The following is a 13585-nucleotide window of genomic DNA, read 5'->3' as shown; positions in this document are numbered from 1 at the left end:
CAAATTAGGAAAATAAACATCCTTCAATTATACCTTTGTAAGGACTAGTATAATGAAATATAAACATTTCAAGGTAAATTGTAGAATTGATGACAACTGTGAGCATGAGTGGAGTAGTGTAGTGTATAATCAGAATGAAGTTTCACTTTATACATGTTGAAGTGTTAAAAAGCACTTTTCCTGAAATAATAACAAATGTATGCTAAATCTGTGATAAGGATACTTTTTAAAGGTTGAATTATATGTAATTATTTATATTCAATCATTTTAAATTAAAATATGCAATGTTTAATTTCTCATTTAAAATTTTTCTTCTACCATGGGTACCATTCAGATAAATCTAAACTTCTTATTTTATTTATTCCCATTTCATACATATTTAACTCCATAAGTGATATACGGATATAATAATCTCCTTTCCTTTTTAAATAGTAACACCAAACATTACCCACTTTCATATTCACATTAACCCTAACTTTGCCTATTTTGATCTTCAGAATTTATTCAGATGATTGCCTTGCACCCAAACTCTATTTTCTAAGTCTTCCAATGCCTTTGGCCAAGTGCAGTGTGAATCAGAATAGATTCTATAGTTGCAAGGATAGCTTTACAGTGACATACTTTAGGGCAGTCGAATAGTTCAGATGTATAAGAAAATTATTTTAAATTATGCTTAACTCTTTCAAAGTCATCAGTATTCTGGGTAATAGAAGTTCCTTCTTTTATTCAGTTTTCAAACGAACCATACTAATACTAAAACCATATTGAGAGGAATTATTTTTGATCATACCATCCCTCAAAAAAAAAGTCACACTTCAGTATGATTTGGAGATTCAGGAAAATCATTATAAATACCAAGTTTCATTATGCTACTGAAATGAGAGTATTAGTGATTAACAGAAAGTGACATTAAAAACTTTATTGTAAACCTTTAGAGTCAGCATCAACACTGCCCAGAGCTTCCATAATACAAATCAGCTTTAAACAATTTAAACTGAAGCTAGTATCCAGAGTCATGAGGCACATGTCTAGATTCATATAAGGTTGTTCTGTGATAGGGCTTGGGAATTTCTGTGTTTAGGCATTTCACTATGTCAGGCCTTTTCTCATTTAGTTTATGGACTACTGTTATGGTGAATGCTGGAGCTTAAGTCTGGATGTCTGCTTTCTAATACTGACTGTCCAAGATCATCAGCTACATCCTGGCCTTTCTTTTCTTCTATTAAAGACTCACCTCTTAGCTCTAAATTTTTTTAGAATTATTTAATTTATGTTATCACTATCGAATATATTATTTTCCAGCCCCAGTTCTATAATAAAATGACTTACATTACCTTTAGTTTAAAAAGTGATTTATTGACATCTGACAGTTGCGCACACTTTTTTGGAAGTAATTTGTGTGTGTTAAACCAAGCCAGCAACAGCATGATCCTTCATAGGTGACTGGATAAGAATATGAACTTTTTTGGCTAGATTCATTGAGATGATCAAATATTACCTTGGATGTGAAAGTTTGAGTGGAACAAAGAATATCCATTGAAAAGAGTTTAAGGTGTGATTTCTGAGGCAGGTTCTACTGTATTCTTCTGTTCAGCAAACCACTTGATGCTCAATTAGTGCTTCTATTAAATGAGTTTAACATTCACCTCATTTCCATGTGGAAAATTTGATGCTATCACTCATTGAAGCTGCAAAGCTAGGTCAGAGTTGAAAAATAAGTGGAAATGTGTGGCTGACTGCACCAACAGATTCGTAGTTAATTCTTGGCTACAATATTTAATGAAACAATTGGTAACTTATTTACATTTACAAATCTACAGATTCTCTATTGGATTTTGGCTAGAAAACAGATAAGATGAGAGGACTGCTTTTGAAAAATTCTTATTTTTGACATGTCTTCTTAATCATCTTGTTTTGAATTCACTTTTTGGAGAAAATACACATTGCTCTGTGCACATAAAAATGGAAAATAAGAGCCACTGGTTTACTGCTTCTGATTGTGGACCAAAAATGCTACATGACTTCTCACTTATTATTTTTAGGAACTATATCATAAACAATCTTCTTCATCTTTAGAAGACATTGATATCTTACCTGATGATTTGGTTCTTAACAATTCTGATGGCTTGCTTGGTTCTCCAATCCCAATGCTGTTCCCAGCAACTACACGAAATTCATATTCAACCCAAGGATTCAAACCAACCACTGTTGCATTGAATGTCTTACCATTGAGAATTTCTGGAACTGAGAAGAAGGTTATGCTTTAGGCAACTAAATTGGCACTAACTGAAAAAAAATCAACTATTTAATCAAAACAAAACAAAATATCTGTTTTAGAAAGTCATCCAAAATCATGCATCACTTACCCGTAGAAACAGCCTGCCAACCCACAGAAAATGGTGTCCGAGCCTGAATACTAAATATTTGAATGGGGCTGTTATTATCTGAGCCTGGTCTCCAGCTTAGTTGACAAGTAGTACTGGAAATATGTTTCACTCTTACATCCTCTGGGGGCCCTGGGGGACCTTGAAAAATATGTTTTATGATGACTATATTAGAAATTGTTAAATTTGTGGATTTGGAACAAGGATATTTGATCTGTCATGCTTAGAAAATAAAATATCGAACATAATGTATTTTAGCACATTACTTGTGATAAAAACCCTATTAATTCAGCTTACATGGTGAGAGATTAATTTAGAAATGCTTCCTTTGAAGATTAGAAAATGCCAGTCATGGGATTGTTGAATATCATCCAATAGAGAGCTAATCTCAAAAACTGAGAACCATTCTCACCCATTCCTCTCTCCAAAGCTAACTCAAATAAATGCAACTGATATGGAGAACTTCAAAAACAAGAGTGGTTTATTATGAATAGAAAGCACATCTAAGTTTTAGGGGCCAATACTGCTAGCTAAGTCTGATCATTCCTTATAAAGAAACAAAACCTACTCAATTCAATGTTCATATCTGTAGTCACACCCTGGGGTGCTGGAGTTTAGGAAAAAAACATTGTGCTATTTATTTTACTGCTTTATCATAATGTGGTTACTCAAAGATCTACCATGTACATATTAATGTCTTTGATTGTGAATAAACAGTGCTGTCATCTATTTTCACCATTTATGCTTACCTCTCACAATGATATCACCATCAGCAGATAAACTCTCAAGAGTTGTTTTTACTGTGCATAGATATTTTCCTGAATGATTTAACTGAATATTCCTTATCATCAAATCCCCAACAGATTCCTGTAGATAGAAAGGGAAAAAGGGATAAAAACATAATGACACCCAGCAGGTCTCATTTTTTTTTTTAAAGCTGGATAAATACGAAATATGAGGCACCTCTGAGATTAGGAGATATACCAGTATCATTATAGTTTTTCATACTTGACCCCTTTCATTACCCCCTTAATTATAATTGCATCTAGAACACAAGCACTTCTATGAAAGATATAAAACAAAATAAAAACAGATGCAGCTTTGTAAACAGACAGTGAGTGATTATCCATGCAAATAAATATGGGGACAATAATTAAGAACAAGGTTGATTCATGTAAAAGGCTTGATTCACTTTATTAAGCACTTAAAAATTTCAGCAACTTACTCCTCCAATCCTCTCAAAATGAGCCATTCCTTTTTTAAAGTCTATGACGTCTCCATTGAAAGACCATACAAATACAACGTCAACGGAGGGGTCACGGGACACTTGGCAAGGTAGGACTATACTCTCGCCAACTGTAACGTCCATTGTGGAAGGCGGAACGGTAATAACAGTCCTCTCTGTTGAGAAAAAAATTATTGTTTTAAAACCTTATAAAATGCTAGCATATGGCTATAAAATACATATTTTGAATCGTTTTGCTATTGTTTGAAATTATATAAGTCCAACATGAAAGCTCTACTATACTCAATAAGAAAAATTATATTCCCACTTTTCAAATATTTCTACATTATTAAATATAACCTATTACTTGTAAGAAAATTCAAGACACATTCTCATTTATACTTAATATTAAAATAAGTAGAAACCAGGGACCTCAAAAGACAACATTCACTACATAGAGAGTGTACCACACCATTTTTATTATTATTTTGTTCTGAAATTCCAGGCAAAACCCACAAAATGGTTAAAACTCTAATTATTCGGTTAATTTCATATACTAGAAACAATTGTGTTCCTAAGATCATAATTACAATAGTTCATATTATATTAAAATTTATAATCATAAGTTTATATTTGCCAATGTGAATACTACATATTTATTCTATTTCTGACATAGTTGTGATAAAAAAAATTTCTATTTTAAAGTACAACATGAATAGGACAGAGGTGACTTTTTTATTTTTCATCCAGATTTTTTAATTTTAGAGTTACACATCTATCATAAAAAAAATTTGCTTCTAAAAATATGTGTCACAATATCAATCCTTGCTCTACAAGTTCTATGATGTCATTGACCAGTTTCAAAGGACAATTTGAAAGGACACAAACAAATTTCCAGTTGGACTCAGGAATCCTATATTTCTGTGGTTAAAATAGACTCATAGTGATATCATTTTTTACACATTTTATACCAAACTACATAGTTTTGCTTTTAGAGCACTAAGAATTTACCAAAATGGCAACTAAATAACCATAAAGAAAAAAAAAAAGAACTTGGACACACATTTACATGTAGATATGCACTAGCTTACCAAAGTAAACTATATTCTAAGGGATTAATATTTAAGAATTAGGAATTTTGGCAAATTATATTTTGAAAATATTGTACATGAAGTTTCAAAACAGTTTTAAAGCAAAATGAAATTGGGACCCTGGAAAATCTCTTTCTCTAAAGATCACTCATAAGATAAAATTTAACCTTGTAGGAGGTAGGCTGAAATCTCTCCTTTCATTCTGGCTTCTCTGTATTGCTCAAGAAATCAAAGTAGCACTGAAGTGGAATGTGTATGTTCATACGATGAGTTTGCCACTGTATTTTATCAATAGAATGTTTAAGTATTGTTCTAATATTTTAAAAGTGGTGACTGTTTTCTTAACAATAAAAAAATAGGAAGAAATAATCATAGGCTTTAAGGTACACATAAATAAAAGCATCATGGAAAAATAAAAACACATATTATATTTCTGAATATGACGGAGGAAAATCTAACCCAGTCTACATCAGATGCATCTTCTTTTTTTTTTTTAATTGTTTATTTTAATTGGAAGATAATTACTTTACAATATTTTTTTTTCTTTTTTTAAAATTTTATTTTATTTTTAAACTTTACATAATTGTATTAGTTTTGCCAAATATCAAAATGAATCCATCACAGGTATACATGTGCTCCCCATCCTGAACCGTCCTCCCTCCTCCCTCCCCATACCATCCCTCTGGGTCGTCCCAGTGCACTAGCCCCAAGCATCCAGTATCGTGCATTGAACCTGGACTGGCATCTCATTTCATACATGATATTTTACATGTTTCAATGCATCTTCTTATTTTTATATATTAAAGATACTCTTTCCCTTATTATGTTAGATGCATGCACTTTTTACTCTATTTCTGGGGAAACATTTCTAGAATGATTTTTAGGGCTAAATCCATTCTTAATCCCAAGCCTTCTTCATGGGTCTCCCCCAAAGAAAAGATAAACAATATCACAGTTTCAATAATACTTTTTAAAACTAGGGAATATTTTCCTTCTTATAGTATCTTTAAAAAAATATTTCACTAACATCTTATTTACATTCATAGGAGGATGAGGTGGATAATTCAATGTGCTGGTAGAATAAAACTGCTCTGATTTAAAGTTTTAGATCATGCAATTAAAAATAATTTTCAAGCATTAAAAATGAAAGCCTCTCCTTCTAATTATGGCACTACAAAGTGACAAAATTAGACAAATCATTCCCTATATACATAGCTCACCAGAAGTATATTAATGATGACTAAAACTCCATGAATAAGAAATAATTTATTACAATGTTCACATATTTTCACTAATTAATTCACTTATTAAGTAATATTTATTGAGCAACCACCAAATTCCAGCTGTCTGCTAAGTAAAGGAAATAAAATGAAACATTAAAAAACTAAGATCATGGCATCTGTTCTCATCACTTCATGTCAAATAGATGGGGAAACAATGGAAACAGTGACAAACTATTTTCTTGGGCACCAAAATCACTGTGGATGGTGACTAGAGCCATGAAATTAAAGACACTTGCTCCTTGGAAGAAAAGTTATGACAAACCTAGATAGCATAATAAAAAGCAGAGAAATTACTTTGCCAACAATGATCCATAGAGTCAAATACTCTTTTCCAATAGTCATGTGTGTATGTGAGAGTCGGACCATAAAGAAGGCTGAGCAGTGAAGAATTGCTGCTTTTTGTGATTTTGGAGAAGACTCTTGAGAGTCCCTTGGTCTGCAAGAAGATCAAACCAGTCAATCCTAAAGAAAATCAGCCCTGAATATTCATTGGAAGGACTGATGCTGAAGCTGAAGCTCCAATACTTTGGCCAACTGATGTGAAGACATGACTTATTAGAAAAGACCCTGATGCTGGGAAAGATCAAAGGCAGGAGAAGGGGACGACAGAAGATAAGACGGTTGTATGGCATCACCAACTCAATGGACATGAGTTTAAGCAACCTCCAGGAGATGGTGAAGGACAGGGAAGCTGGTGTGCTGCAGTCCATGGGGTTGCAAAGAGCTGGGCACGACTGAGTGACTGAACAACAACAACAATGAAAAGAGAAGGAATTAAAGCACAAAATAAATATGATGCAATGTGTGCCTTAGAGGTTTATATCTAAAGCAACAAGCTGATATTAAACAACTGATATTAAACAACTCATACTTAGAAATACGTAGGTATAACTATGATGAAAAGTGAGAATGTTAGTTACTAAGAGTTGAGTCCAACTCCTTGTGACCCTATGGACTGTAGCCTACCAGGCTCCTCTCTCCATGGGATTTTCCAGGCAAGAATACTGGTGTGGGTAACCATTCCCTTTTCAAGGGGACTTTCCTAACCCAGGGATTGAACTGGGGTCTCCTGCATTGCAGACAGATTCTTCACTATCTGAACCACCAGGAAAGCCCTGTAACTGTGATAAGTGCCATATATGAGAAATAAATAATTCTATTAAAATAGTGAATGCTGAAGGATGATTTTTTAAAGAAAGAGTTGTTTTAGTTGACAGTAAAAGGCAAATGGATTTCCAGGTAGTGGAGTGGGAAAGAATCTGCTTGCCAATGTAGGAGGCTCAAGAGTCAATCTTAGTGTGAGGAAGATCTGAAGTAGGAAATGACAACGCACTGCAGTATTCTTGGGATAACAAAGGATTGGACATGACTGAGCACACACACAAAGAAGGCAAATAGGAGTTAGCTAAGTAAACATAATTGGCCGGAAGAAGTAACTTTATTCACCATGCAGGCAGGAGCATTTACAAAAAATCTGTGCAAAGAACAAATATAGCATGTGAATACAAGGCAGCCATTTTGCTAGAAAGCAGTGTTGGAGAGTGAACAAGGAGTGAAATTGAAAATTATGATAGACTCAAAATGTATGCTTTAGATTTTCTTACGGACAGCTACATAATATGTGGATTTTTTTTTAAATAGGGAAAAAGCAGTTTGCTAAATATGGAGAACTTTGATTTAAAACTAATATATGTATTACCTATAAAATGTAACAGAGTAATAGTGATACATGAGTAACAACATAAGCATACAAATTGCAAAAAATATATTTTTAGTTCAATTTTATATAATTCATTAAATAATAATACTTTATTAATAAAGTTAAGTCCCGATTGATCATGAGGGTTTTCTCACTTTTCTGTAAATCTATTTATTAGGTCATCAGAATTTACATTTTTAGTAATTTTATTTTAAGTGATTGACATCAGTTGTTCATGGCAAATATAAAACAACAAATGCTTTCTGAAATTTTTCTTTTAAAATTTGCAATCATGTTTCTGTTGATGCACTTGTTATAGAACGCTTGAGAGTATTTTATAGGTGTGACTAAATTGGAATAAACTTCCAATGAATTATTTTGAAATGTTGAATCTTAGAATGTCTAAAGATAATGATTCTCAAGGAACAATTTTTCTCTAAAAAGACTTAACTCTTCATACAAAGCCATTCTGCTTAAGTCTGGATTTAATTTTAGATGTTAATCTAAACAGTGAAACTTATATTCTTTGGACACAACCTGTAACTTGTGAAGGTTTCACAAGAAACTGAAAGTGGCTTAGTGGTTTGTGTATAATCCAAAATGTTTAGGCATTCTACTGCTATATCTTCAATTATGAAGAAACACTCATTAATATTTGGTTTACCTGAAACTTAGTATAAAAGTAGTATTTTTCCCATTGGGTAAATTAATATTTAAATTTGAATGTCTATTTCTAAGCCTCTGGATGTTAGCTTTCTAGTGTTGCACACATTTTCAAAATCATGTATGCTAAACTTTGAAAACTTCATGTCACTATGATATGCGTTATTGCAATGTCCATATTTAGGCTTTTGCTTCATAATACTTTACTGACAAAATTTACTGGCTTGACCCTGACGGAGCCTGTCCTGGTGCTCGGAATGAAGAGTTAATATTTGTACAGATGACATTTGACATCCTCTGAGGACAGATAGGGTAGCTGACCTCTCACCGTGGATCTTGACATTGACTCTTTCTCATTCTCTTGCTCCCCTGAAGCCCTTGCTGTCATCCTCTGATTTTTCCACAGCTGCTGCCATCATCACCTTTATCAATTTGGCCCCAGGTCCTGATGTGCCACCCTCCTCTGGGCCTCAGCTCTCAGCACTCACTCCCATGAGGCACATGGGTGTACACGATACCACCTGTTGTGCAAAAATATTGACTGCATGGTGCACAGACCTGAACCCGTTTGTGCACAAGTAGCTGCTGCTGAGCCGTAAAAACTTGTTTGTGCTTCTACCCAGCATATCTCCTCTGCTCAAGTGCATGCTCCACTGTCCCTGTAGATTTTTCACTTACAAAGTGCAAGTTCAGAAACAAAGTGATCAAGGATTTCAAGATAGTGACAATAGAGCATTAGACCAAACATGAGGCAAAACTCAGCATGGGATCCTGTGTGACTGGGCTGCACAAGGCTGAAACCAGCCCTGGATGCCCTGTTAAAAAATTGCTGATAAAATGAGAAGCCTTGGAAGTACAAAGCAGAAGGAATAAATGGCATAGAGACATATCAGTTTCTGTACGGTGAAAAAAAAAGTGGATTATATTTAAAAGAAGAAGCTTCTATGTAGGCAGACTTGTTATCCAAAACAGGGAATGCATGATTATCTGAGCAGTTTCCCTGTGAGTACCCTCCTGTGGGGGTGAGGGGGAGCATGGACAAGAACGCTTATAACTACTGTATTCTGTCCTCACACCACATGCGGACCCGCCCTAATCCTGTGTAGGTGGCTCTCCAACACCCACAAGACTGCTAATTGCTATCTAAAGAGCTCCCTTCTGCAACCGTCACAGTTCTATCTCTGAACTAGAAGTGAATATCCTGCAGAGACAAAGTCACACTTGCAGAGAATGGAAGAATGGTTCTCGAGCAGAAGAAACATAAACAATTTTTATGCTATTTTAGGGAAAGAACAAGTAGTAGTTTTAGTTCATTAACAAGTTCAGACTCCTCCTTTGCATACACTTTAACTTCTTAAGAAACTAACATTGGAGGAAAAAAAAGAAAAAAAGCTATTCAAATCACTCTGGAGGAGTGGAGGGATTTACATACACACTTCTAGTGTACTCTTTTCCTGGGAACGCGTACATTCTGGTAGAGTAGGTGCAGTAAGCTGAAGCTCATTATTAACACTGAAATACTTCTTGGTATTTGTGGAAAAGTAAGATAATTAGGGCATGAATTATAATGAATTAAAAAAGAAGGATGTCAACTGTGCTAGACTCTATCATTTGTAAAACTTTGAAATTCTTTAAGGCTCTTTTTCTGAAACAAAATAGGAGGATAGTAATTCCTTTTCATTTCACATAATTATATTTTTCCTGCCTATTCCTTAAGTATTTATAGAAATTCTGCTCTAGTAGTTTAAAAATTTAGCATGAATTTCCTGGAGACTGTGTTCAAAATGTGAATTTCTCTGCTTCCACAAGAATTACTGATTCAGCAGGGTTGCAGGAAGGATCTAGAAATGGATTTTTAACAGGTTGCTTCTTCAGTTGATTTTGATGTGGTCAGTCCAGGTCCATGCTTTGAGAAATATTGCCTTAGGTTTTGAAAATTGAACTTGAATTTTCTATTTTAGGAAAGTCCAAGCTATGTAAACTATATTGTCATAAAGTCACCAATGCTTTGGTTTCAGGAGAAAAAAGTCATATCCAGTAAAATGTTACTGATTAGTGATGCTTCAAAAATAAACCAAGATGAACTTCTCAGGCTATTCAACTATAATTAATTCTGTGTACTTTGTTTGCTTTTAGAGTTCCGTAGCACATTTTAGCATATTAAAAGCTCTGAATATTCCTGCATTAAAGAATCTTTTAAAAATTTATTTAATTCTAGATTTCCTGCACTTACTAGATATGGAACATTTTTAATTCATGCAACACCTCTTAATATATCTTGAAATATAAAGAATTCTAAGAAATAAAGTTTGGAAATATGACTTTCATGGTTAAAGAGAGTTGAAATACACACACATATACATGTATATGTATACATGTATACATGTATATGTATACATGTATACATGTATATGTATGTGTATTTAGCATTCATTATGCATATATAAATATATATTTATGAGAAAATCATGTAAAATTTAACTCTGAAAAATTTTGGAGTAATTGTTAATATTTAAGATGAGAAAATTGGTTTATTGTTATGCTAAAAAGATCCTCTTATCATTTAAAATACATTCTGCAATATTCATAAATGGAATTATAGTATTTATGATTTGCCTTGAGATATTTGGGTGGATTTGGGGAAAGTAGGTGAGGGTATAGGTGAAACAAAGTTGGATATGAGTTGATAATGACCAACCCTGATTGATTTGTGCACAGTGTTCCTTATACTACCTTCTTTACTGTTTTGCATGTTTCTAATTTTCAGTAACAATAAAAGAAAGACAGAAAGAAAATGATGGGGATAATGAATATTTACATACAGACTTGGGAGGCAACTTTTCCATTCAGCTTTGAGTGATGACTGACCATTTTTTGAAGGTTATTTTAAATATGAATGGCATGAGTTAATGAAGAGTTCATAAAATAACAGAATTTTAATATTTACTCTTTTCAATCTATTTCAATGAGATTTGTATCATATGAAAATAGCTTGATATAACAATCCTACCCTTAAGAGGTGTAAAAAAAGACTTCATAAAATCCATAATGCTTTTGATGAACTTTACTCAAATTCACATTGTCAAAATAGACAGTGATATTTCCAGAACACATCTTTAGTTAAGAGCACCTCAGGAGACATGAAAACTATCATCAAAGTATCTCAGAATTGTTTAGCATGATTTCTTTAAATATAAGTGTGGCTTGTTCCTATATGAATGGCAAAACACACTATTACATATCATGATCCTCAGGTATATTTTTACAAGCCAGGGATGGCAATCCATCATGTATTGGTCTTTTGAGCATCTAGGAAATATTACTTTAGGTCAGTATTTATTTGTTTCCTTTGTAGTTTTAACTCAGTGAAAATCTCCGTCTCTGAGTAATAGTCTTTCAGTGTCATTGTTCAGAATAATAATGGCTCAGGAGGTTCTGAAATTATCAACTTCTCTCAAAACACTGACATATCTTAAGAAAATCACCAAATCTTTCTCCCTCTGTAAACATGTGATTCTGCCTTTACTTGTCTATGACATTATTGAAAATGTTGCTAAGATACCAATATAAAGAAAACTAGCATATAAATAGCACTTAAAACAGGTGATGAAATTCTCTGGTATTTTCTTTTATTAGTTAACTTGTGAAGACTAGAAATTAAAACTTTAAATTTGGATCCTCTTTCTAATTGCTCAGAATCTCAGTTAGTCTCATATGAATATATTAACTCTTTCAATTGCTTTTAATTTCTTCTTCCATTTATGTTCTTTTCTGAAGATTTTAGTGATGAATTTTCTGAGATTTTGTTTGTGTGAAAGCATCTCTGTTTGTCTTCATTAAAGAGAATATCTGTACTTGGAATAGAATTTTACTGTATCATCTGAAAGACGGTTAGAAAGGTCTTTCTACTATCTTATTGAGTCCTTTAATTTTCTTGTTATGATAACTGTCAATGTCTTTGCTAGTTTTTTTTTTTTTAATTGGAATGATTTTTCCTCGCCTTTGGTTTCACTACTATGTGCTTATTTAACTTTTCTTTTGTGTTTATCCTAGTGAGGCTCATATGATTTCCTGAATAGATGACTGCTGTCATTTAAAGTTTTTTTTTTAATCTCTGGCAAATATTTCTTCAAATTCTCCATCTCTCATTTTATTTCTCCCCTCTCTGCTCCTTTTAGAACCAAGATTTCACGTGTTAGAGCTATTTACCATAAGCAATATGTTTCTTATGTTCTTTTTTGTCTTTCCTATTGCTTTATTTTTCCATTCTGGATATTTTCTATTCATATATCCTCCTCTTTACTAATCTTTGAAATATCTATTCGGCTATTAAATCGATCTATTTTGTTCTTAATTTTAGCCTTTGTACTTTTCACTTCTAGAGCTTCCAATTAATTTTGAATACATACCATTTCTCTTCTGAAATTCTCCATCTGGTTCTCTTTTTGAAAAACATACTAATCACAATTGGGGCTTCCCTGGTGGTTCAGCCATAAAGAATCTGTCTGCCAATTCAGGAGACACAGGTTTGATCCCTGGGTGTGGAAGAGCCCCTTTGAGAAGGAAATGGCAACCCACTCCAGCGTTCTTGCCGGGATATCTCATGGACAGAGGAGCCTGGTGGGCTAGAGTACATGGGGTCACAAAGCGTTGGACAAGATTTAATAACTAAAATGACAGATAATCACAATTATTTTAAAATCCTTGTGTAACAACTTCTACCTTTCTATCAGTTGTAATGTCTTGTTATTTTCTGATATTTCTCTGGGTTTGGGTCCTTTGGTCCTGGCTCCAGCTATTGATAATAACATTTATGAAATATCAGGCACTGTGGCTCAAAATGTAAATATTTTCATTTTGTTACAATTTTCCCAAGAAGACTTACTTTTTAAGCAGGCATTCGGAAAAAGAGCAGAATCTAGTCAGGAATTGATCAATCTGAGTCTGCAGTCAGTGACTTTAAGTCTTGGACAATTTTATTCTGTTGTTATTACTAGGGCATGGTCCCTTAGGGGTAAGACTGAATTGCTTAGCTGACCTCATTCTGTTTGGTTGATTCTGAGCTCAGCTTTTTGTCTTTCTGGCACTGTGAGACTACCAAAATTTCTTGTTGAAATTTTTATTTAAAAAAATATTTTTTACAATATTTGTAATTGAAATTGGTGTGACAAAGCTACTTTAACTAGTCAGGACAGAAGTTTATCCATGTTATTAATGTTTTATAATAGATTATATGTAGT

General features: G+C 33.4%; 1 protein-coding gene across 2 annotated transcripts in view; it reads right to left on the bottom strand.

Moving 5' to 3' along the window:
- CNTN6 (contactin 6) overlaps nucleotides 1-13585 on the bottom strand; it is a 322024-nt gene that overhangs the window by 25775 nt on the left and 282664 nt on the right. For both annotated transcript variants that reach the window (XM_027523249.1, XM_027523250.1), the window contains exons 13-16: nucleotides 3610-3785; nucleotides 3134-3251; nucleotides 2367-2525; nucleotides 2095-2244 (exon numbers count right to left, since the gene is read on the bottom strand). In XM_027523249.1, coding sequence (XP_027379050.1) covers nucleotides 2095-2244; nucleotides 2367-2525; nucleotides 3134-3251; nucleotides 3610-3785 — 603 coding nt within the window. The remainder of the gene's footprint in view (nucleotides 1-2094; nucleotides 2245-2366; nucleotides 2526-3133; nucleotides 3252-3609; nucleotides 3786-13585) is intronic.

Source organism: Bos indicus x Bos taurus, chromosome 22 (genome assembly GCF_003369695.1).
Source record: "Bos indicus x Bos taurus breed Angus x Brahman F1 hybrid chromosome 22, Bos_hybrid_MaternalHap_v2.0, whole genome shotgun sequence".
NCBI lineage: Eukaryota > Metazoa > Chordata > Mammalia > Artiodactyla > Bovidae > Bos > Bos indicus x Bos taurus.
Note: the sequence above shows the minus strand (reverse complement) of the source record. Positions and strands in the feature narration are given on the sequence as shown.